The sequence below is a fragment of the Nannospalax galili genome, unplaced genomic scaffold (assembly GCF_000622305.1).
Source record: "Nannospalax galili isolate Female #2095 unplaced genomic scaffold, S.galili_v1.0 scaffold663, whole genome shotgun sequence".
NCBI lineage: Eukaryota > Metazoa > Chordata > Mammalia > Rodentia > Spalacidae > Nannospalax > Nannospalax galili.
The window spans coordinates 486,043-509,967 of record NW_008351881.1 but is presented as its reverse complement, the minus strand read 5'-3'; the positions used below and the strand labels follow the sequence as shown (position 1 = coordinate 509,967).

Sequence of the window (23,925 nt, the reverse complement as noted above, 5' to 3'; positions counted from 1 at the left end):
AGTGTTAGTAGCAAAAACAATGAGTCTGTCTGCAAGGAACAATATATTCTAAAATGAAATGGAGATCTTTTTTAAAGGAAACTCATCCAATTTTATGTCTTACAGGGCTTATACTGAGTTCAATAATATATAACTAATATTAATTCAACTGTGAACCTAGAAACTTGCACCCACTTGTGAAAGAGTTGTACTGTTGCTCTGGAGCATGTTACTGAATATGTTAAAGCTGTAGTGTTGAAAGCTTCTAATCATGTAATTATTAAAAATGGAAAAAAGTATAATGATTAGAAAAAAAGAAAAAATATTGTGAAAAAAGTAAAATAATAAAAGAAGAAATTTAAATACAGTATAATGTGCAAGACTCAAGATTAAAGAATAACTTTGACCCACTTTAGACTAAGCCAAAATTAACCTTTCTTGGAAAAACTTTGTTAGCATTTATTTGATAAAAATGATAGAGCTCAGCACAGGTAATACTCTTCCTACAAAGTTAATGGTAAATTAATCATCCAGATAAAGTGTGCATTTTTGTCTAAACTTCTTTTTCAATTTCTAAAAATAAAATAGAATATCAACACAATTTTTGTCACAACAAAAAATTTTCTGTCTCTTTTTTTTAAAAAACAGGGTCTCCCTATAGCCACAGCTGGCCTGGAACTCGCTACATAGGCCAGGCTGGCCTTGATTTCACAGAGATCTTCCTGCCTCTGCCCCCATGCATGCCGACACTCCTGGCTAACAACAAAGTTGAATATGAACATAAGATTATACTTACATATTGACTTTTAAAATCATTCTATGGGTTTTATTGCTATTTACAGATGAAACATGATTTTGCAACCATTTTATTGAAATACAACTCATATCTAAAAATGGTATATATTTAATGTGAAGATATTGATCAGTTTTAGTCATTAGAAATTACTCATGAAATCACCACGGCCATAGCAGATAGACTTTGCACAACCACCATATGCCAGGCAGTGCTTCAGGGGCTCAGTGACAAGGGTAGCCTTTACCATTGCTCTCAAACAGTACAGTTACTTGGGAGGACTACAACATGTGATGAAAAAGACTGCATGAATAGAGAGGACCTCCTGTCTATCACAGGCTATGCTCCTAACCCAGATCTGAAAGCTCAGGTAGGCATCCCGAAGGAGGATCTGTCCCCGGAAGCAAAGAATGACAAGACCAAGATGCTGTCTGAACCGTGGGGTTGGGAAAACAGCTGCTCATAGCAGGGACCAGGGGAAGGCCAGCACCTGTTATTTTTGTACCATATTTTACCAATTTGTTCCAACTCTTCAGCTAGAATCTAGAAAATGTATATTCTCTGTACAATCCATTTTTAATATTTTGTCTGTGTCTAGGAGTAGAAAGGTAATGGAGACAGTGCCCTACTTTATCATATCAGATATAGCAATAGGTAGTGTGGCTATTGTGGGGGCAGGCGCTGCCATGTGCTGTGGGAACATCAGTGTTAAGTTTCAGCTCAACTTGGTGTCAGGGGAATCATGCTGAGTAGCTAGGATCTCATGCCAGCTTTGAAGGGTCAGAAGGATTTAGAGAAGGGGAAAAGTTGTAAACAATGAAAGCACAGGGACAACACGGATGAAAATCCAATCCATTAAACAAAACCAGTGTCTGCTGAACAGAACCTTTGAAGGGTGGAAGTAGCCCAGCACAGCCCCAGCTTGCTGCTGATTTAGTTCTTCTTACTGTTCTGACCTCACACAAATGTGAACAGATTCTCTTGGCGAACTGTGTTAGTCCTTAGTGAGAACTGGCATCTTTATTCATTAGTGGAAACCTTCAATTTCATGTTCAACTTTGAATAAAGTCAGAAACTTCTGAATATTATTTTTGTCTTTGGGGGTTTTTCTTTAGCTTGTTCAATTATATTTTTTAATTTATGTACTGTGCCACCTGTATGTGAAATGAGAGTCAGATAGAAGGGATAAAACTTCGGTAACATGAAGCAGGTAAAGAAAAAAAACTTTCATGGAAAAAATATTTTCTAGAAAAGAAATAAAGATTCTCAGAAACACATTCTAACCTTCTGGAGAAACAGAAGGGACAAAAAGTAAGCTAGGGGACTACAGTAATGGGAAAAGTTTCAGAACCATAGAAATGAAACACAAAACTGCTATTGAAAATTTATATTACGTTCACAATAATATATATTTATATTAATAAAGATAACACACATTTAGAGGGCTCCATAAAGGAATAATCGCAGAGACATACCCATTCTGTCATCTTGGTTGATATGGCCTGGACCAGCATTCCAAGTAGCTCTACTGTGGCCATGTGCCATTTACAGTAGTTGGCAAGGTTAGAAATTAAAACAGCTGTAATGTTGTCTTCAGTATTCTATAAGAGAAATGCAGAAAAGTCACAAATCTCCTGGTATGCTCAGGCGGCTGCCTCCTTTAACTGAAAGCTGTCTGGAGCAGTGCTGCCTAGCACTTTTTTGTTGTCTAGCAAAACAATTTTGATGATTGAAGGCTATTTTGTTTACCAGTCAAAACCACGTTTTTCTCATCCCCATCCAAGTTCATTGTGAGGTCTTAATTTCTCCCCTGACACTCCTCACCATGTATTAATTAAATGTTTTCCCACACATTTAATGAAGACACAGCTTCATATTTCTGTCTCCTCTGCATGCTTGGTTTCTGTGTTGTCTTCTGTGGAAAAGCAGAGGGGCTGCGTTGCTTTGGGAACACCTTAAGGCTGCCGCAAGTTCTGGTACCATCAATCTTGCAACACTTGAGTCTTATTCTATAATAGATTTGGGGGACAATTGCCAATCTGAAAGTCCCATGGGACCACCATTCTTCATAGGAAAGTGATAATGACAGGGCGTTCTTGTGATTTCATAGAGCAGAATTTTACCCTCTGTGATGAGTACAAAAAATGTACCATAGATTGTTCTTAGAGAAAAAGCTATTACCAGTTTTCAGGTATGACTTAGTTTCATAGCAATCAATGGAATTTGTTTTATAATGAAAATAAAAATGTATTCTATAAAAAGCTTCTTTGGACTAATTTAGTGCTCAGGTGGTCTACTTTTTCTTCTAAGAAGGAAGATATTGGCAGCTGGAAAGATAGCTCGGTGGTTAAGAGCACTGTCTTCTCTTGCAGAGGACCCAGGTTCGATTCCCAGTACCCACATGGCAGCTAACAACTGTCCATAACTCCAGTTCTGGGGATTCAACATCTTGTTCTGACCACCACGGGCATTGCAAGACACAGGTGCACTTACGTGCATGCAGGCAATTCACTCATATGCATAAAATAAAATAAAAATAATAAAAATAATTTTTTAAAAAGAAAGAAGATTTTGGGGGGAAATGGGTATACAAATGTTTGTATGTAATGATGGATAATTCCTCACATTTGTGAATTATAATAATAAAGTCTTATTTATAGTGTGTTCAGCAATTTAATTAAGCTAGTGGAGGCATCACTTAAAGCTGTCAATAAGCAGGGAAGGTACGTATTTGTCCTATCTATAGGTGGGTGAAGTCAGATCCAAGACCATGCTATTGCATTGCTAGTAGTAATACTTAACAAGAACAGGTCTACCAGAAAGTCTTCAAAGGACATTGTACACGTCAACTGATAGTATCCTCACAAGAAGGACCTTCCTTATTTTACAGCTGAGGAAGTGATGAGCCCCAGCACACAACATTTAAACCAGAAAAATCTGAATCCAGGCAACCTGAGCCAGTGCTTGAGGTCCAAACCGCAGCTCTGGAAGCACATGTGTCCTGGTCAACTCAGAACATTTTGTTTTCTAGAGTAATTGCTAGCTCAATTCAGAGGTCCTCAAGAAGGAGGCATTGCACAACACTCCCAAACAAACCTTAGACCCAAGAGACTTGTAGCATATATACCTGGTACAAAGGCAAGGATGCACGGAAGGTGCCATAATCAGTAAGTGGATGGGTTGCCAGAGAGCTAAGGTGAGGTTTCCCGTTTTCCAGCATTGTCAGCCCTGCCCCAGCTTCATAAATGAGCAGGACGAGGCTAAAGACAATTAACTTTCCTGACCATACATAGCTAAATGATTCACCATCGTAATTTGAACAGAGAAATCAAAAAGACCATTTTATAGGATAAATTAATTTGATTTAAGCAATAGACACCCAGAAAACTTAAAAACATGTAATGATTGACATTCATTGTTAAACTTGGAGATAGAATTTGACCTTTCAGTTAAACAATGAATTGATGTCCAGAGCTTGCCTTCTCACATGATTATGTAGAGCTGGGCCCCTTAATGATAGAATATTTACTGAAGTTAGTAAGATTTTGCTTAATGTAATCTAAATTCCGGAGGTTAGATTTAACTTACCCAATTAAATTTAATATGCTGGGAAAACATATCTTAATTTATAAGTTGTGATAAGCTTTCCAGATATTCATTCCAGTTATTTACTTTTTGTATTCACTTAGTACTTAGAAGTCTCTGTTGATAAAGATGTTTGGTGCTCCAACTCCAGGCTTGAGTCAGACAAATCATGTAGAATCAAGAGCTCAATTTTACCAAAACAGTAGTTTTCCCATTTCAAACAGGTACAGTCGGTTTACATGATTTGGCTGATACAAATTTGTAGGACATATATTTGCTACCCATTTCTCTAGCCCTGTCTGAGTCACCTTATCTTTCTTGGGAGATTAGAGAAAGTGTTAGCAGTAAGCTGATACGGGAACTTCCTTTACAGTAAGGATTATGTTCTCTCTATAAACTCTACATAGCTTGTTATTACTTTCATAGTGAAAAGAGGAAGAGCTTGATGATCCTGAGAATTATAAATTTTCATAGAGTAAACCCTAACGTTTTTACCTGGATTACTAGAGACAGGAACCCCAGAGAGCCACTTATCCCAACCCCTCCTACTTTCCAGAAGAAAAGTAATTCAGGGATAAAAGGACAGCATTTGACAAATTTGAGATCACCTATACAAGTGCTTTAGTAATGTTCATCAAAATACAGAAACACGCCTTAAAAAGTATTAAAAAATTATAGATTTAAAATGGTTGCATGAGAGTATGAAATATTCTAATCAGAAGTCAGCAAGTTTCCTCTTGGTAAGTAATAAGTGAATTAATATTTAAGGAATGGGAGTTAACTTGATGGGAAGGATAGAAGTTTCTAGGCAGGTGGGAAAGAATGATGGTGGATGTGATGACAGAATGCACCAAGGTCAATTCAAAACACTGACAGCCAATCAAGGTGTAACTCAGCAAAGGGAGATGGATGCAAGGAAGATCCTGCTGGGTCTTGTAATATCTTTTGGTCTTTATCCTGGGAGAAATAAGGCTCCATTGAAATGTCGGCAAGGGTTGAAATGGCACAATCAATTTTGTATTGTGAAATGAAGATTTCAGAGACTAGACTAGAAAAAGAGAAAGTCAGTGGAGAAGAAACATTACAAGACTATTGTCCAGGCATGAGAAGATAGAATGAGGCCTGACAGGTGGCATTAGAGCAGGAGAGAAGTGAATCTGCTAGAGACAGAGTTCAGAAGTGAAGACTACTTGGCGATCAACTGGGTACAAGGGAGGAAGAGATCAAGAACAGATTGTTCATGGTAATGCCAACATCCCAGGCCTGGTGTCACAATGGCTCTTGTGGGGCATGTGAACAGGAGAGGCTTATTATTTGTTCCATTTTAGCCACAGTGAAATTTAAGTTCTTTAACACATAAATTGAAGCTTGATGAAACTTTGATGTTTCAAAGAGTATTCTAGGGTAAAGACATTAATTTATAAATCATTTATATGTAGCTAATATCCTCAGCCTTTAGTCAGAAGGGAATCTCCTAGGATAAAAAAAGAAATATGAAGAAAGTCCTGAGCCAGAACTTTTTGGAGCTCTATGGTTTAATAGCTGGGTAGTACAATAAAACTACTACTTTTATTTAGTTGTTTTATTGTTCAAGTTGGTGTAATAGGATAACAAGAATTTATAAATCATTTATATGTAGCTAATATCCTCAGCCTTTAGTCAGAAGGGAATCTCCTAGGATAAAAAAAGAAATATGAAGAAAGTCCTGAGCCAGAACTTTTTGGAGCTCTATGGTTTAATAGCTGGGTAGTACAATAAAACTACTACTTTTATTTAGTTGTTTTATTGTTCAAGTTGGTGTAATAGGATAACAAGTAGGGAAAGCAGAAATGTTGTAATTACCAAGAACAACCAAAAAGACTGAGAATCTTTTGTCCAAAGTCTTCCCAACATGATAAGAAAGCAAAAAGCAGGTAAAAATTCTCCTTTCACTGTAACACCATCTAGGTCCTGAGGTCCCTGCCCATGCTTGTGAGTTGCAGTGATGAGGTTAGGGTGAGAGCAAGGCCTGCTAATATGTAAGTGGGAGAGCAGGAAATGGGAGCAGGGCAGCAAGAACATTAAGGTTTGCAGAATGCAGGCAGTGAGAGTTGGAAAAGAGAAGTCTGTGACTTCAACCTTTGTCTTTCAAATGGAAGATCCCTCTGTGTTGTTGAAAGTTGATCTCTAGGGTCCAATGGAAAGAAAGTTGAGCTGGATGTGTATAAGGTGTAGGGTGTCTAGTGAGTGTCATAAGAAAGTGAAATGATAGGCATGGGTCCAGTTCAAGAACGAGTGCTGTCCCTAAGTACAAAGCCAGATGTCTACTTTCCCAAAGGAAAGATTAAGGTTTGCATGCGTGGGTGGGCAGGCTTGTAATTTGGTAGAAAAATGATGAGGAAAATTTTTGTTTGATTGTATCTTCTCTGGCAATAGGTAATAAGGATGTCCTTTTCTAAGAAGATATAGATGTTGAAGTTCTGAGGTTACAGGAGAAAATTTGGAAGTCATTGTGGAAAACTGAAAGACTGAGTAAAGGGAGAGGCTATGTTGAGATTCCCAGGCATCACCAGAAGTCTGGATTTGAGGTTCAGGAATTTGTGGCGTGATTCAACCATGTTATCCATGCTATCTTGTTTCTCAAGCTGTATTTTGCTGGACTCAGGATATCTATAGATTTCAGATAAGGTAGAGTGGAGGTTGTAGGCTTTGGAAAGAAAGAGCTGAGGTAGTGAGAGCCTTGGTTGGTGTGTGGACAGCTCTAATGATGGATATTGGCAGAACTTGGAAGGAAGGTTCTCTCACTCTTCTCTCTCTCTCTCCCTCCCTCCCTCTTTCTCTAACACACACACACACACATCAACCAGTATTTATTTACTATACAAGAAATGCTATAGAAATCTGTGGTTTTAGGTGCAGGCAAAGCTTTGAATGATACAGAATTCCAGATTACCAGTTCTTCAAGTCCTGGACTATGCAACAGCTGCTCTAGAGGAAGCTCTGGCCTGCTTGCCCTCAATGAATGCTGTACAGATGAGTGGAGAGGAAGGTTACAGAAATGTGTCTGTCCAATTCTTACCTCACCCACAAGTAAAATGACTAACTGGGGGGATACTGCATGAAGGAGCAAAATGGAATTTTTTTTGTGTCCAAGAAGGGTACCTCAGTGTAAGAAAGATGGAGAAAAATTAATAGAATTCATCAGCTTAACTCTGATTTATCAGCTACTGCAAGAGGACAGGGGCGGCTCTCTGCTGAGGTGCAGTGTCGGTACTGTAGGAAGAAGAGGTCTCCGGCTGTGCAGTGGGCATGAAAAAGCAAGAGGCTTCTTGACAAGAGCGTTTGTCAAGTGTATCCACAGTGTTACTTTGAACACTCAGTTGCAGCTCGCTCATTCTTTTCCATGCTCATTTAATATGATGGACTTGTTTGGGAGGATGTGATGAGAAGGAAACTTACTTCGGATCATAAAATTAAAAAAATCCTAGCCTCTCACACACTGCAGCTCTTACTTCTCCACACCCTCCTTGATCATCATGGATTATTTGTAGTGAAGACAATGAATGGGCCGGTGATAGAGTCCTGTGCATCTGTTTATTAGTTGCTCAGAACACCATGAACAGAAAAGGATTCTTGTCTAATTCTCTGGTTTGACTTGAATTCTTGATTGGGGGGAAAGTTCAAGTAGTTCTTTTACCTGCATCTCACAGATTTCCAGCAACCTTAGTGAAAAATGGGGCTCAGATGGATCCTCCTTTCCAGGCAGGCAGGTTCGCCACGAGCATCTGGCATCCGTTTAGTGCTGTGTGCCACACACACACACACCCGGAAGTACTTTGACAACTCACTTTATTTCCTGCAGACAACAGCCTGATAGTATTTACTCCCCTTTTAAAAAATATACAACTCTGATTCAAAGGTGTTAAATCAGCAGCCTGAGATCTCTGAGCAGGTTAGTAGCATTGCCCCAACTCTGGGCTAGATATATTACAGGTGGCATATTCTTTCCAGAATGCTCTAGGGAGCCAGTGCCTAGCTAACACAGTGAGAACCAAATATAACAAGTTAAGTTCTAGTAGCTGTAATTGTAAAAAGAAAAATGAAATGCAATTCATTTTAATATTTGGTTTAACTCATTATATCTGCATTGTTGTCATTTCAACATGTGATCACTACTGTAGAATTTTACTAAGATACATTACATGGCCTTTGCTCCTTGTGATGATCTTCTCTTTAAAAATGTGTGAATCCTTTCCTATGCACATTCGTATGTGTTTTCGTTTTTGCTATTAATCTCCACCAAATATATGAGGCTCTTAAGAATATTTATGATACATAGAATAAACGAAAAAAGACTCAGGCCCTTATGAAGGTTTGAATACACTTACTATCTGTTTAAACTTGGGGAAATATTTAATTGCTGCTGTTTTTCTGTGTCTTCTGATCTTATAGCATTATATAGCCTGCCCCTAGTTCTTGATGGATTGTGCTATTAGAGAGAAATATCCAGTTATGCATTTAATACACTGCCTGAAGTTAGAACAAAACTACTGTTATTAGTTATCGGTAATGATCAAAATCGTACGTAGTTCATACCAAAGTCTGATATGAGCGGGGTCCTTACGGTGAAACAGAAGAGGACACGTAGTATTCTGAAGTCTTGAAACAGCCTGGCTAGGAGTGCGCACCTGTTCTTGAGCACGTGGTTTATGCGGATCTTACATTTTATTTATCTTTATTATGTATATGAGTGTTTTGCCTGCATATGTGCACCCATGTCCTGCAGTGGCAGCAGAGGCCAGAAGGGGGGTGTCGGATCCCCTGGAGCACTTAAGTTACATGGTTTTTAGCCACCATGCAGGTGCTAGGAACTGAACCCAGGTCCTCTACAAGAACGGCTAATGCTCTTAACTGCTGAGCCATCTCTCCAGCCCCAGGTCTTACATTTGAATTGATCTTCTTCATTGTGAGGACTTGGTTGTTTTTCTTTCTTTCTATACATATTATTACACTGACTCTTAGTTTAAAGGTCTTTAGGTAAGAAAACCCTAATTCTATTTTATTCCCCCAAATTCTGTTACTACTTAAAGTTTTGCAATTGGATGGATAACAAAAAGCGAGGAGCTTTCATATCTTTACATAATTATTATAAGATTATCAGTGATTTTTAAAATACTCTTAATTTTTATTTAACTACAACAAAAGTAGTTTTATGTGTACAAAATAATATATACTTATGGGAGATAATAAATTTTATTATATACAAGCCTTCTTATTAGTTGATATTATAGGAAATACTGAGCCAGTAGCTTTCAGTGGTAGATTTTAATATACCTGATATGTGTTCAGTAGCAGCAGGGTTTTCACAGAACGTCTGCTCTGTTTGTGATTCCTAATAAAGAGTAACCAACCATGGTGATATTACTCTATAAGATCGTTGCAGTCACCCCTTAATGTCTACCCATGTTGTTTTTAAAATTGCACAAACAGGTAGTTATTTGTCCTTGATGTAAGAAGCAGGTGGGTTGCTCTCTATCTGTAACTTGCCTTCCACCTTAATCAGTGGTCTATAGAAGATTTAAAGCAATAGGCACTTTCTCTCTTTTATGAACTAACCTTACTTTTCTCTTCTCAATCCTGTGTAGAGGTTACTACATTATCATTGTGCCTTTGAAGAAATCTCGTGGAAAATTCATCAAGCCCTGGGAGAGCCCTGATGAAATGGAATTAGATGAGGTAACCATGACTCTGTTGTGTGCCTTTCTTTAGATGCATCGTTTATTAATTCTTACCCTCTGTGGAGGCCTTTCAGCATCATGTGCAGGTGCTGACTACCAAACATCTGGCTGGATGGATAGCTCAGTGAAGTGGGCCTACTACACTCTAGGGGCCCTACCCCAGGTCTTGCTGCTTTAATTAAAAGATATTAGGCTGCAGTAAAGACTAAAACTTCCTTTGTATTTTTTGTCCTTACTACTTTGTCAGCCCACCTGATGCAGAAGGGTGGAAGGTGAAGTTGTTGCTGTTAATACGTTCCTGGGGTCCTCATTAGCTTGGCAGTTGCCTGCCGGGGCTGTTAAAGATCCTGGGTGCACTTACAGCACCTTCCATTTGACTACTCTGTGGTCTTGACCATGTTTCCAGAGAATTCTGCTAATTAACTGATGTTGGCCTTATTCTCTGATCTGTAGGTTTTTTGGAATCAAATGTGCATTTAACTGGAGAAGACAACAAAATAAATCACAAAATTCTATTCAAAGTAAGGAATCTAGAACAAAAGCAGCAATCACTAAACACTTTGGTATTGAAAGGGCACTGAATTGTTACTTTTGTCTGTGTAGTGAGAAAACTAAGCCGAAGTATTCAGATCACAGTCATGACCACAGTCAGATAGCAGAGGCTGAGATTCACCTTTGAGATACAGGAGAGCTTTTGTTATTCTAACAAAATAAGTTTTTATGAAAAATTCCTCTCCCACATCAAGAACTATAAAGTTTTAATTTATGTGGTCTATTTACAACATGGGCCATAACTCATAATGCAACCTGCTATTTCTAGATTATTTTTCTGGAAAATTAATACAAATGGAGCAATAAAGATAAATTCCCCAACTGTAATAACAGTTTTTTTTACACTTCTTATTTGTTTTTATTTTATGTGTATGAGTGTTTTGCCTACATGTATGTAAGTGTACCACATGCATGCAGTGCCCATGGAGGCCAGAAGAGAGTGTCAGATTCCCTGGAACTGCAGTTACACATGGTTGTTAGCTACAGTATGGGTGGTGGGAACTGAACCTGGGTCCTCTGCAAGAGCAGACAGTGATTTTAAATGCTGAGCCATGTCTCCTGCCCCAACATTATTTTTTCACTCTTTTTAAAAACTGTGTAAAGGAGACTGTGGTCTAACAAAAAGTGGGTGGGAGAGCTGTAAGCAACTTTGACAGATGTGTGTCATGTCTAGAACTGGGATTTGTCATCAGTCACTGCATTTCTCTGAGTTAAATTTCATAAGGTTCAGAAGGCATGACAAGTTCAAATTTAGCCCCATATTATGTGTCACTCACTGTTCACTGATGGGTTGATCATTGCTGGGTTATAAAATGACACATTATTTCAGTAATGTGGTCAAATAGTTTAGAGAGTTGTCAGTTTATTCTTCTGTCAGTTATGATCGTAGAGATAGAAGAATCCTTCATCTGATCAGTTAATCATAAGATAGTCGACTATTTAATCAGCTCTTAGCTGAACTATAGACTTGTCACCTTCACATTTTAGATGAAATTAAATTTAAAAGGCAAAGGCAACCTGTAGAATCTGTAAATCTTTCTACCTGTTTTTTAAAAAGAAGTTTCAGAGCACTGAGATTCAAGGTAAAATGACATGGGACGCTTTCAATAATCAGCGTTCTGTAGAAGTTAGGCCATTTGATAGGAAGTGATAGAAGTGATTCTCTTTCACAGCAGGTTTTAAGCTCCAAAATGCACAGCAGTGCTAATGGATTAAAATACAGGTCTGTGTGACATTGAACTTTCTTGCAATTAAGTTCCACAGGTCTGTGCTACGGATTCCCATAACAAAGGGTCATTTTAATCATCTTGCAAGTTGTGGTGCATTAATCTGTATAATAGCTTGATAAAGAACGTTTTATTAATTCAAATTTTTTGGGTCAGGATGGGTTGTTTCTCACTTTTCTTACAGTTATAATTGAGACCACATTGCAGAATTAATGGTGGAAGAAATAAGATATGCATTGACTGGAAAATGAGAATTATTTCTGATAAAGAACTAAAGCCCTTGATATAACTTCTGGAATCTGGAATTATGTCCAGTATGTTTGGTAACTGCTATGGAAAGGAACAGAGGGGAGGAGGCCTCACTTTCTGCTTAGTCATCCAGTGTCCAACCCTTCCAGACAGGACCTGTGTTTCATTTAGCATATATAGTAAATGCATTCTATTAATTTTATCTAGAGCTTGGGACTGCCAGATTTGACAAATCATTGTTCTTTTCTTAAACATATGTAACCAAGTGATTTTTCAGAAAAGCCCATAATTCAAATTGTTGGAACTATATCATTAAATAAACCAATGGCCAAAGAGGACTTCCACATATACACCTCACATCCGGGCTCAGGCAAAACTGAAGAAAGCTTTCTGAACAGAGTTACTCTCAAAATTTTATTGTCTAGGAATGCTCTCTGAATGATTAATTCATAGAGTGGAATTCCTGTTTTCAAGGTCAAACTGAGCAGAACAGACAGTGATAGCTGAAATGAATCTGGGGCAGAATGATTCCCAAATGTTAGTTGCATTGACTTTGGGGAAGTCACGTTATCTGCTGGGCACTTTTCTTTGCACCATTCTTGAATGTCTTGCCTGTAAAATGATATGGCCATTTGTGGCTATAATTTCCACATCCTGGCTAACTTTGGTGTCATTTGAGCTCACTGGGGCCATTCGAAGGGGAACACAGGAAGCCTCCTACAGGGTAGCCTTCAGGGGCAAGGCCATGCTCCAGATTCGACTTTCGTGAATGACTGACTGCCTTGTACCTAAGGAACAGCAAAATTCTATGCTATTTTATTCTGAGACACTGGCTTTAAGTCTTTTAAATAAACCCAGCAAAAGATACTCATGGGAATGATAGTGATATGGATGAGTTATGACAGCTGCCTACATCTGAAATATCAATAAAATAAAGGTAGGGTTTGATTGGTGAAGTGGAAGGGAGGATGCAGTCAGGTAAACAAGTGATGGTAAATGTTTTTGATTGACCAACTTCAAAAGGCTGTTCAGCTCATTCGTAGTGTGTTTCTCCTCAAAATCCCAGGCTATCATCATTTACTGCATGTTGACAATAACCTTTATTGTAACCTTTCAACTATAATGTTGCATTATTATTTTGTATCAGAATTTTTTAATTTGCATGTTAAAAGGATCTGGGAAAAGAAAAGATCTCATTCATCTATGTTAATGAAAGCAGATGCACAAAAATTATGTAAGTGCAGACTGAGCTAAAATAATTTAGATACTCGGAGCTTAGACATAGAATTAGATTTCTTGACTTTGTGCAGTCACTAAGCAAAAATGAGTTTGAAATAGTCCCCTGTGTGTAATTTAATTTTTTTAAACCTATTAAGTTTACTCACACACTGAGACTTTCTGTCCTGCCTCAGTTTGTTCATTCAGAAATGGGGGTAATAGGGACCAATCTCACATGTTTATTATGGGGACTAAATTAACTAATAATGTATGTTTAGGCTTCCTAGCAGAGAATCTGGCACCTTGCAAATAGTTAGCTATTAAGTACCATCAGCCTTGTAAATAAAACTAAATTTGACAACAGAATTGCCAGGTAAATCCCTGTCCTTCTTTTTACCCTGGCCAGCTGGTGCATCACTGATTGGCCCACATGGATGTATACATTCATACGCAGGCATTTAGATGAAAATTTGCCAGATATTGTGTCTCATCGTCTCTGTTTTCACAAAATGTCATCTATCTCATATCATTTTAGGTGCAGCAATAGCCTCAAATGTCACACAAATGTTTAGAGTATTATAAACTAAATGTTATTGACAATTCGAGAGGCGTAAATTGTCTATATAGCCAGAAGACTCGTCTCCATGATTTGCTTTTGTGTCAGGTGGATGTGTTTGTGGTCCTGTGTTGGACTGTAGCAGGTCAGGTTGCAGACAGAGCCATGTGAACTTGCTAAGAACAAAGTCTTCAGCCTTTGTCCTCCTGAAGCTCTCCTTGACAATGCATATAAGTGTCTTTATACATGGTGCTACATGTTTGTGCCACTACTTTGGCTTGTACTGTATATATCCTTTCCTGTGTGAAATCAAGTGTAGTTAGTGGGTTTGCTGCAAAATTTCCCTAAGTACCTTAACTTTGTTTATCAAGATAAAGACCAGGTTTGCCCTCGGGTAGACAGATTTTCTTCAGCTTGTTCTCACACATGGCCTTTCTTGTAGACATTAAGACAAATTTAAAATTCTTTCCAAGAAGCAACTAAGCATGTGTCACTTACCTCAAAAGGCTGCCGAGACAGAGGTAGACTTCTTCCCAGTTAGACCCTATAAAATAATATGAATGGGTAATTAAAGATAACTTTGACAATTTTTGAAATCAAGTCTGTTGTTAATGTGATATTGTCCTAAAAAAGTCAATGAAAATCAATAAAATATTCAAAAATAATTTTTAGATTTTCTTAGAAATAAAAGTAAAATGTGTGTTTGTAACTATCTCCATTTTCTTTTCTTAATGATGTTGAAAATTACTCTTGTCCTCCCTACCCATGTAACCTACATAGATACTGAAACTTCTCAGAGCTAGATTCTAAGAGACATTGCCTCCATGGTTAGAAAAAGTGGGACTCTCTTCCGAACTAGTTAATGAAAGAGGCAAGCTGAGCCAGAAAGCAAAATGATTGACAGTGTCTATTTAGCATAGGAAAATTAAAAAATTTTTAAATTAGAATCTGATTCTGTTGACTTGTGAGAATTTCCTCTCCAAAAATGTCCCACTTGAAAACCTAAGTAGCTTTATCTGAGACTACTGATTATTTAACAGATCTCCCGCAAGACCAGACTTTTATGAATCAAGCTATGTTTTTCCCTTAAACAGGTTATGATGTAGTATTGCCCTTTGAAAGAATTTCATTAGTGTCGGAAATATGAGCTGCCAGGCAAGGTCTAATTGCCCTGTTTTTATAGCCTGGGTCTTGCAAAACAGTCCAGTATTTCCCTTCACAGGAAGTAAATTTTTGAGGATCAAGAGAGCTGAGATTCAGTGATGCTGACCTGCTACATGGAAGGTGGAAAACTTGTATCTGGTTGTTGCCAGTCCTGAATTAATTTCCCCCACAAACCCATCAATAAGTTGGTTGTTTATGTTTCTTTGTGTGTGTCACTTTTTTCCCTAAGCTGCTTAAGGAGATATCTAGGAAACGCAGAAGCATCCGTTATGGGAGAGAAGTTGAATTAAAGCCATATATTGCTGCTCACTTTGATGTCCTTCCCACCGAGTTCACCCTGGGGGATGACAAGCACTACGGTGGATTTACAAACAAGCAGCTCCAAAGTGGACAGGAATATGTCTTCTTTGTGTTAGCGGTGATGGAACACGCAGAGTCTGTAAGTTGATTATATGGGATCTGCTTGCCTTGCTTTGCTTGTACATTTTCACCAGCGTGTCATATGTTTGGGGGTATGCATGCATCCACCTTAATTTCTTAAGAGCGATCTTCAATGAAAGTGTAACTACAGGCTGCCCACTCTTTCAGATTGTTGAGAATCCTGCATGGTACAATGTTTCAAACAAGATGACTCCTCTGATGACAGGAAGTTCAGGTGAACTTCTGGAGGATGAAGTACCAGACGGATAGGACATGGGTCTTTCGGCCTGTCCATGTGACCACGTAGCATAGGGTTCCCTCGCCATTGTCTAATCTCTCCTTCCTTTCACTGAAAATGACAATATATAACTATATTAATTCAACTGTGAACCTAGAAACTTGCACCCACTTGTGAAAGAGATGTACTGTTGCTCTGGAGTGTGTTACTGAATATGTTAAAGCTGTAGTGAAAATCTTCTAATCATGTAGTTATTAAAAAAATTTAAAAATATATAATGATTAAAAAAATAGCAATTCTTCAAAGCATAAAAATTTGCTCTTTAATAATTAGTAGATGTGAAAAACATTATCATTGAAATTTACCTAATGACTTTATATCTATGCTCAGATGCCAAGTAGCTTAGAAAGTAACCGACTGTGACTAGTAATAATCAGATACATAGAGATTAGAGACGCATGTGCAAACATCTAAGTGTTAGTAGCATTGAAAATGAGTTTTTTCTTTATGAAATAGCATATTTTTAAATGAAATGGAGATCACTTTTTAAAGGTTGAAATTTTTTTTAACATTAAAACCACATTTAATTTTATGTCTTATAAGGTTTATACTGAGTACAATAGTGTATAACTGTAATAATTCAACCATAAACCTAAAAATATACAGACAATTTTGTAAGAGATCCATCCTAGCTCAGAAAATTGTTATTAAATATATCAATGCTGATAATGCTTCTTTTGTAAGAGATCCATCCTAGCTCAGAAAATTGTTATTGAATATATCAATGCTGATGTAATGAAATGCTTCTTCTACCTATGTGGTTATTAAATAAATAATTTTTAAAAACTTTCCCTAAAAAAAAAAAAAAAAGAGCTACCATTGACATCTTACATAATCCTTGTAGGCAGTAGCCCATGTGGACCTAGTAGGAACTAGGAGCTCTGTAACTCAAGTAGCTTATTTGGAAATGTTTGAAAACGTGGACTAGGGGAGTTAGTGCCTTCATTCTCCTACAAATGAGAACACAGAGCTTCTACCCAGATTCACCAGAAAGTCCTTTTTGGAAGAGGCAGACACAACGAGTGTCTTGAATTATATTATGAATGTCTTTATCAATGAAACCCCAAGAAAGTTGGAAAATAATACAATGCAAGGGAGAAATCCTCAGGTACTCAACATAATGCGTTCTCTCATTCTCTGTAATTCATACTGCTCTTACGCTGTTTCATGCTTCAGTTGCTTTGAAAGTTTAAAGAAAAGAAAACAGGGAGAAAAATAGTAGACTGGAAGAGGTGGCAGTTCACATTAGCATTTAATAGATATATTCTGAACTGTGTCCATCTAATCAAGCCTTTCATCTGACAGGCTTGGCAACTGAGTTGAGTGGGCTTCTTTATGTAAGAAGCTCACTGTTTTATGAAAGGTCTTTCAACATCAGGTGTTCTCCTGTGCAGTAGAGCTACTCTTCAGATGGCTGAAGGAATTCTCCCATGGAAAATCAGAGCGAGTCCAAAAGTAGCCTCACTTACCTTTGTGTGTGAAATGTCACTTGACGGCCTTCCCAATATGCAGAAATGCTCTCCCTGTCTAGCTAGAGGCTTTTAAATAGAACCCCAGGGGAATGGAATATTAGAAACCATCTTTTTCTTTAACAATAAAGGCAGATACTTGAGAGAAAATTTCCTTAAATAGTTCTAGGAGTGTTGCAGAAAGTGTATTCAAAACACTGAGGTAGATCACAGAATCTGGCTAGGAAATCTCCCTCAAATCTGGAGACTGATGCACTGATCTACTGGGTACACTGGGGTCTGATGCCTACTGGCCACTTTCACTCACATGTGGATGTCTCATCGTTGATGTAGAATCTGTTCCTCTCTTACATCATCTCACTGTCTTATTAAGTATAGGATTAATAGAAATTTTCAAATTTGTTTTCTTAATTGCCCAACTTCCCCATCCTAATTCTTGACATTACTTTCAAAACAAACCATGTTTCCTCTGAATGTCGTGTCTACTCAGACCAACATTCATTTCATAGCCAACAATTGTACCTCGCCAGAGTGTTTGCAGTGAGGCGGTCCTTTTGAAAGCTTCATATCTCCGTGGTTGAGTGATAATAATACTCCCACTCCAAAGGGGGCTTGGCACTTTGTAGAAATGAATACTACTCTGTCCTTTTCATCTTCCCCAGCACAGACAAGACTTTTCTGCTAATCCATTGCCTCCCATTAAGCATATCACAAAACTGGTTTTGAATGATTTGCTGTTTAATCTCTTCTAGTATTTCTTCCTACTCATCAAATTCTCTTTTTCATGAGGCTGACTTCATTTATGACTATGCTTTCTTTTCCCTTTTAACACAGTTCTCTTTACTGACTCGAGTTAGACTCTGTATACTTTAGGAAGCCCTTTCCTTACATTTCCATTTTGATTGATGGAGATTATTATTTCAGTGGCTCCCATTAAAGAATTTCAAATCAGCAAGTTCACTTACTGCCATTAATTTGACCATAGCCTACAATATGGGAGGGGGATTACCAAAACAAACATCTAAAGAATCATGTTTCTTGGATACACAGGCTCAGTGCCAAAACCTTTATGTAAGTCCTGTGCCATATACATCTGTCTGTGCTCCATCCTCCCTCCCTTGCCTTCAGCTCCATCTCAGATAGCTCAAAAACTACACGGAGATTCCATCTGCTCTGAAACACTACAAAATATTGGGAGGACTTCCAACCCCGGTGCTGGCGAAGTGAAGGAAAGAGGGCTTGGTGGAGCATGTGTTCCACCATCTTCAGAGCTTGTGGCACTAACACTCAGAGTGTGTGCCTTAAGCTCAGTTTTTGAACGATGAAGATTAAAAACTTCACTCTATTTGTCGATCGTGAAAAACAAATGTATACACTAAAGTCTTGGCAATCTCAGCCATTTGAAAAGATGAGAGCTTATTTTTATTTTATTCAACAAAGGTTTGCTAAGAACTACTAAGTACAAAGTATTAGTACCCATCCATACAGCTTCTCAGACTTGCACTGATTGAGCAAGACTTTTCTCTTAATTTTTAATTGAATTCTTGTATATTTAATACAGAATACCTTAATCATCTTTATACCCCCTTCCCCACTGATCCCCTCCCATAGCCCCCTCACTGGAATTCATACATTCTGTTATTTGTGTTAAGACCTATAATGTCAAGTTAGTGTCCCCAGATGTCCCTCACTGCAAGTTCATCCACTGAGGTCTAGTCAGTCTATCTCGAGTCCCTCCCTTTAAGAAGATCAGCTCTTCCTCACCCACCAGTAATCAGCTGCCCACATGAACAAGACTTTTAAAAGCTGCCATAGTTTTCTACTCTACAAGCTCCTTCCTGGCTTTCCCAGTACTCAAGGTCTATGAAAGCATTGCTTTTGACTTTCTGGGCTAGAGGTCTTCAGTTCTGTTCTCTGCCTATTGAGTACTTTAAACAAATTCAACACAAATAGTAGATATACCCCAAATCTCCCAGGGATTTAGGTTCATGAAAGGAAATGAAGTACGTATACGATTTTTTTAAAAATAGAATTTCATGACTGCTTTTACAAAAGAAAGATTAAGTAAAGATATTTTTATTTGTATCTGGTATTTTTTTTAGGATTGAATTCTTGCAGTAAACAATGCAGTGTTTAAGTGGGACCTTGAAAAGTCATTGAGTTTTAGGAACTAAATATTATGCAACTTGTGAGCTTGTTAAAGAGCAAAAACAACAACAAAAGCTCACTGTGGTACAATGTGTTCACCTGGGAAAGGGGATTAAAGGTCCTGGTAACCATGATCAGGTACAGTTTTCCTTGACTAACCACCAGAGAGCCTCTGAAAGATTCAACAATTGCAGGCTAGGAGGATAACTAGAGTAGCAGTCAGGTTCATCCAAATAAAGAAATGGTTGGTGTAGACAGAAGAGCATTAATGAAGCCCAAGAACAAAAAGGAACACTGGGCTACTGATAAGTCAAATACATAGTTTCCTTTCGAAGTGAGAGTGTAAGAGAAAACAGGAAATCAAGAAGAAGATGTGTCTAGAAGGGAAGTAACTCAGGCACCATTTCATTTGCATCTGAATGCCAAGACAATTGGACATGAAAATGTGTGCCCTAGAGGTTCTGAGTTTAGGAGCATTAAAGAGAAACTTATCTGCATAGAGGCTGGCTGGTAGAGTAGTTAAAATTGGACATTGTCTGGTCACAGGATGAAGAGGAGGGAGGCAGAGAGCAGAACAGAGCAATGCTGTCTCAGAAAGTCAGAGGCAGTGAGTGGAAAGGCTGGGAAGGAGCTGGTACGAGACTTAGGGCAGCTGTTTAAAAGCCTTCCTCGATCATTGCAACTCTGAAAAGATATGTGAGAGGAAGGGACTGCATAAAGATTAGATTTAGCAAATGGGGTAATAGGACTAAAGGTTGGGTTTGAGTGAAGCGAGACTGAACCGAAGGAGACACAGGGCAGCCAGTGGGTATGAACTGGTCCTAAGTTGGGCAGTGCCTAAGGAACAATTTTAAAATGAGATGAAATGGAGCAGAACAAAACAGGATGTTACAGAAACAAAGCTCATTCCTCTATTAACTATTTTTGAAAAATATGCTATCAGTTATCTGTTGGAGACAAACATCAACTTCTAATCAGTAGTTATAGTAAATTTAAATAGAAACTACTAAATCTCTTCAAGTTCTAAGAATTTTGTTTTACAAAGCGGTATCATTAATTCCATACCCTGTAACTCTAATTGAAATATTTGAGTTCTCGTAGATTTAACTGCTCTAGTTTGACCCAATAATGTACAGAATGCGAAGGGGTGGTGTGTTCTCATGTCGTATTAAATGCTGGTTTATTTTCCTGGAAGAATTTTTGCCAACTTTCATGTCTGCCCCTGGGTACTGCATTGATTGTCTGTTGGAATGCTTGCATAGACTTTATCCACTGAACATCCCTAAGCCCCAAAATCTAAAAAATTATCTGAAATTTCTTAAAACATTTTGGATTTCAGAGCACTTGGATTCATGGTTTGCGACTGGGACTATTCAACTTGTGGTGCCTTGAGGCTAAAATTCTAATATATTTATTTTCACATGGTCATTAATACATTAGCATAGTGCAGATGCTAACTGAATATTGATTGATGCTTAATTTTTGGTTCTTTGCACTTAATGAAGTCATATAATATTATATATGTAAGTTCCACTGAAAAAGTACCTTTGAAGTAATTTACCCCATCAAAAACTCTTTTATATTTTATTTGTTTTTTAAAAACCAGTATTGGAAAATGTCTTTCTTGTCCGGCTTGCTATGCTGTTTCCTGTATTTCTTTTCACCCTCCCTTCCATTCTCTAGCATTTAACTAATGTCACTACATCACCCTGTCATCGAGTACACTGTGTCTTGGTTTTATCTTATCTTAGTGCTGAAGATACAGTCTAGAAAGCCATTATTTTCTAACTAAAATGGTCTCTGCTCTTCCTCAGAAGATGTATGCAACCAGCCCATACTCTGATCCTGTTGTGTCAATGGATCTGGATCCACAGCCAATCACGGATGAAGAGGAAGGCTTGATATGGGTCGTAGGTCCTGTCCTTGCAGTGGTCTTTATCATCTGTATTGTGATTGCTATTCTTCTTTATAAAAGGTATGTCTTCTCTACATTTCTATCGGAACCTTGAGGGCTGCCTTGTTCTAGAAGTCTTAATCATGTTTATGTGATTATGTAGATTTTAGATGATATACTTGAAGATAATCCCAGGAATTGTTATCGAAAAACACGTTTCCATCGTACTTAAAGCACTGAGTACGCTTGCTCTAAGTGACTGAGTATGCAGTGTAGACTTATCTTCCGGTGTGCGTGCATCTCAGCCTCCATCTTCTGTGCTGTTTTGTGAAGGATGAACAACTTTCATTACAGGGAAGATATTGGTAGAGCCCAAGCATTGGCATTCTGTGCCAAGTTTAATTTGATTTTTAGATAATTATTTTTGAGACACACCTTTTACACATTTGTATCCATTTCTTGAGTCTAATTTACACATGTGGTGAAATATTACTTTCTGTTTCTCAAGGTTTAGCAAACCTAACTAAAAGATTAAGGGTTATAAAAAGAGAGACAGAATGAATTCCTTCCCATTTTATTTTAATTCTCACTCCAAATATTCACTATTAAATTTGCATTTTTGTCCAAGAAGGGGCAATGAGAAATCACTTTCTACTAGTTAAGAAATTTATAATCCCAGTTCTTAGGCCTCTTAGTATATATCTGATTAGTGTCCATCAGAAAAAAGATTCAGACAATACATTTCTACCCAGTATTTTCTGACCTTTACCTCTGTTTCCATTTTAATTCTGCCATTAGATATAAGGCAGACTGTCCTTTGGGAGTGCAGACATTTGCAATTCCCCCTCTAAAATCCCTTCTTACCTAATATTATAATTATAATGGTTTCAATATGTAAGATGATAAATTTTATATTGACATATGACTAAATTCTGTTACGTCTCCTTATATTGGTTTTTTTTTCTTTTCTTACAACTTTATTTCCATGAAACTTCAGTCTCTGCTCCATTTTTCCTGCCGTGTTTTTGATGCTCCCAGGAGGACTGTGTCTTCCTTCCACCACTGAACAGCTTTTGGCTTCCTCCCCCTTTCCCTCATTCTGCTGACTTCCCTGTCCCTCAAAAGCAAACGAGAAACTCTTGTTTGGATCCTAAGTCTGACCACCGTGTTTCTCTTGGCCCCTTTATCCCATCCAATCCTCCCCTCAGGCCTTCTTAGTGGCTCACAGTAATCATTTCTCTCCATGTTCCCTTGTTCTTTTTGTTCATGATCTCTGACCAAAATACTTCTTTGGATAACGTTCTCTTATGAGACTCCACATGAAGAGAAAGTTGAAAATATAAGAAAAGATAACTAAAAGTTCATAATCTAGTAAATTGCCTATTTTGTTTGGGGATTGAAAGAATGAGGGAAACATCCCTGATTATTTCTTCTGGTTATTGTGATCATTCAGTTGCTCAAGCCATGAAGTAGCAGAGAGAGAAGATGGTCACAGAGTCTCCTCGTAGCCCATAGCTTAGATCTTTCCATTCCAGTCAAGGCAAGGGTTGGTGCCCCTTCCTGTTTGTGTGTTGCAGGTACTAACTGAAGGGAGGGAAAGAAAGAGGTTTTTAAAAGCCGAATTATACTTCAATTGTTTTCTGGGAGATGTTCCATTCAAGTGCTCACATTCTACTCTGGGGTCGGGTCAGAAAGCAAGAATTGTACATAGGTCCATTTCTAGCTCATGTCATGTGACATTTTTGGTACTCAAAATGAACAGAAGACATGCCTCATTTTCAAGATGTGTTTCATTACCATATATCTGACAGTTACTAAGTCATTCCAATGTGTTTGTAAATCAGTTTTCTATATATAAGAGATTAGGAGCTATAACTTTGACATTAAAAAGTTATAATTACATTTTCTTACTTCATCTGCAAATGATTGAAAAAAATCAACTCATTTATAGCTTTTTTAAATCCTGCAAACATAGGCATTATCTCTAAAGGTTTTATGACTCTGTTAAAAGAGTTACATTTTAGTGTGTGCATATGTAAGCTTCGTCTAATTCGATTGTGGAAAAATGCACACATCCTTGAGTGCTGAATATATTTAGCTAAGCATCTGAAGGCCCATGAAGCGTTTCTGAAATAGAAATGCTTGTTTCAGCAGTAAAGAAAGTTCCTGACTTGAAATTCAAGTAGCCCCAACAATGTCCTTCTTGATTATCATGAGGCAGTTCAAAGGAAATCTGTACTCAGTGAATGATGTCGTTTATAGCTTGGATCCTGAACAAAGTTAATTACGTAATAAACACTCCCTCTTTTTGATGCCTTTCAGGTTATATAAACATCATCAACAATGACTCAAACTTAGAAGTATCATTCTTCCATTACTATAAATATGAATATTAATATTTTACCTCCTATATGCAAATAATGTATGAGAAGGCAGTGACATAAACTAATGCTCGGTCACATTGCCTTGGTAATTCTCTTTAAAAAATGAACCTATTCATAAGCCAATTGCATTTAAAACAAGTCACTGTACATAGTTTGTCCATATAAATAAATACACCTTACTCAGCAACCTGAGACTTTTTCCTACAAATTCCACTGGTGTAGAAGGAGCATACTCTTGTCATTTTGTTAATTTGACTTTGCTTTTATTCTAGT

General features: G+C 37.7%; 1 protein-coding gene across 39 annotated transcripts in view; it reads left to right on the top strand.

Annotated features, from left to right (window-relative positions):
- Ptprd (protein tyrosine phosphatase receptor type D) overlaps window positions 1-23,925 on the top strand; it is a 547,004-nt gene that overhangs the window by 384,649 nt on the left and 138,430 nt on the right. For 31 of the 39 annotated variants that reach the window (XM_029553923.1, XM_017802123.2, XM_017802122.2 and 28 more), the window contains 3 exons: window positions 9,982-10,072; window positions 15,269-15,478; window positions 21,189-21,349. In XM_029553923.1, coding sequence (XP_029409783.1) covers window positions 9,982-10,072; window positions 15,269-15,478; window positions 21,189-21,349 — 462 coding nt within the window. The remainder of the gene's footprint in view (window positions 1-9,981; window positions 10,073-15,268; window positions 15,479-21,188; window positions 21,350-23,925) is intronic. The other 8 variants (XM_029553922.1, XM_029553921.1, XM_029553909.1 and 5 more) reach the window with 1 other exon arrangement.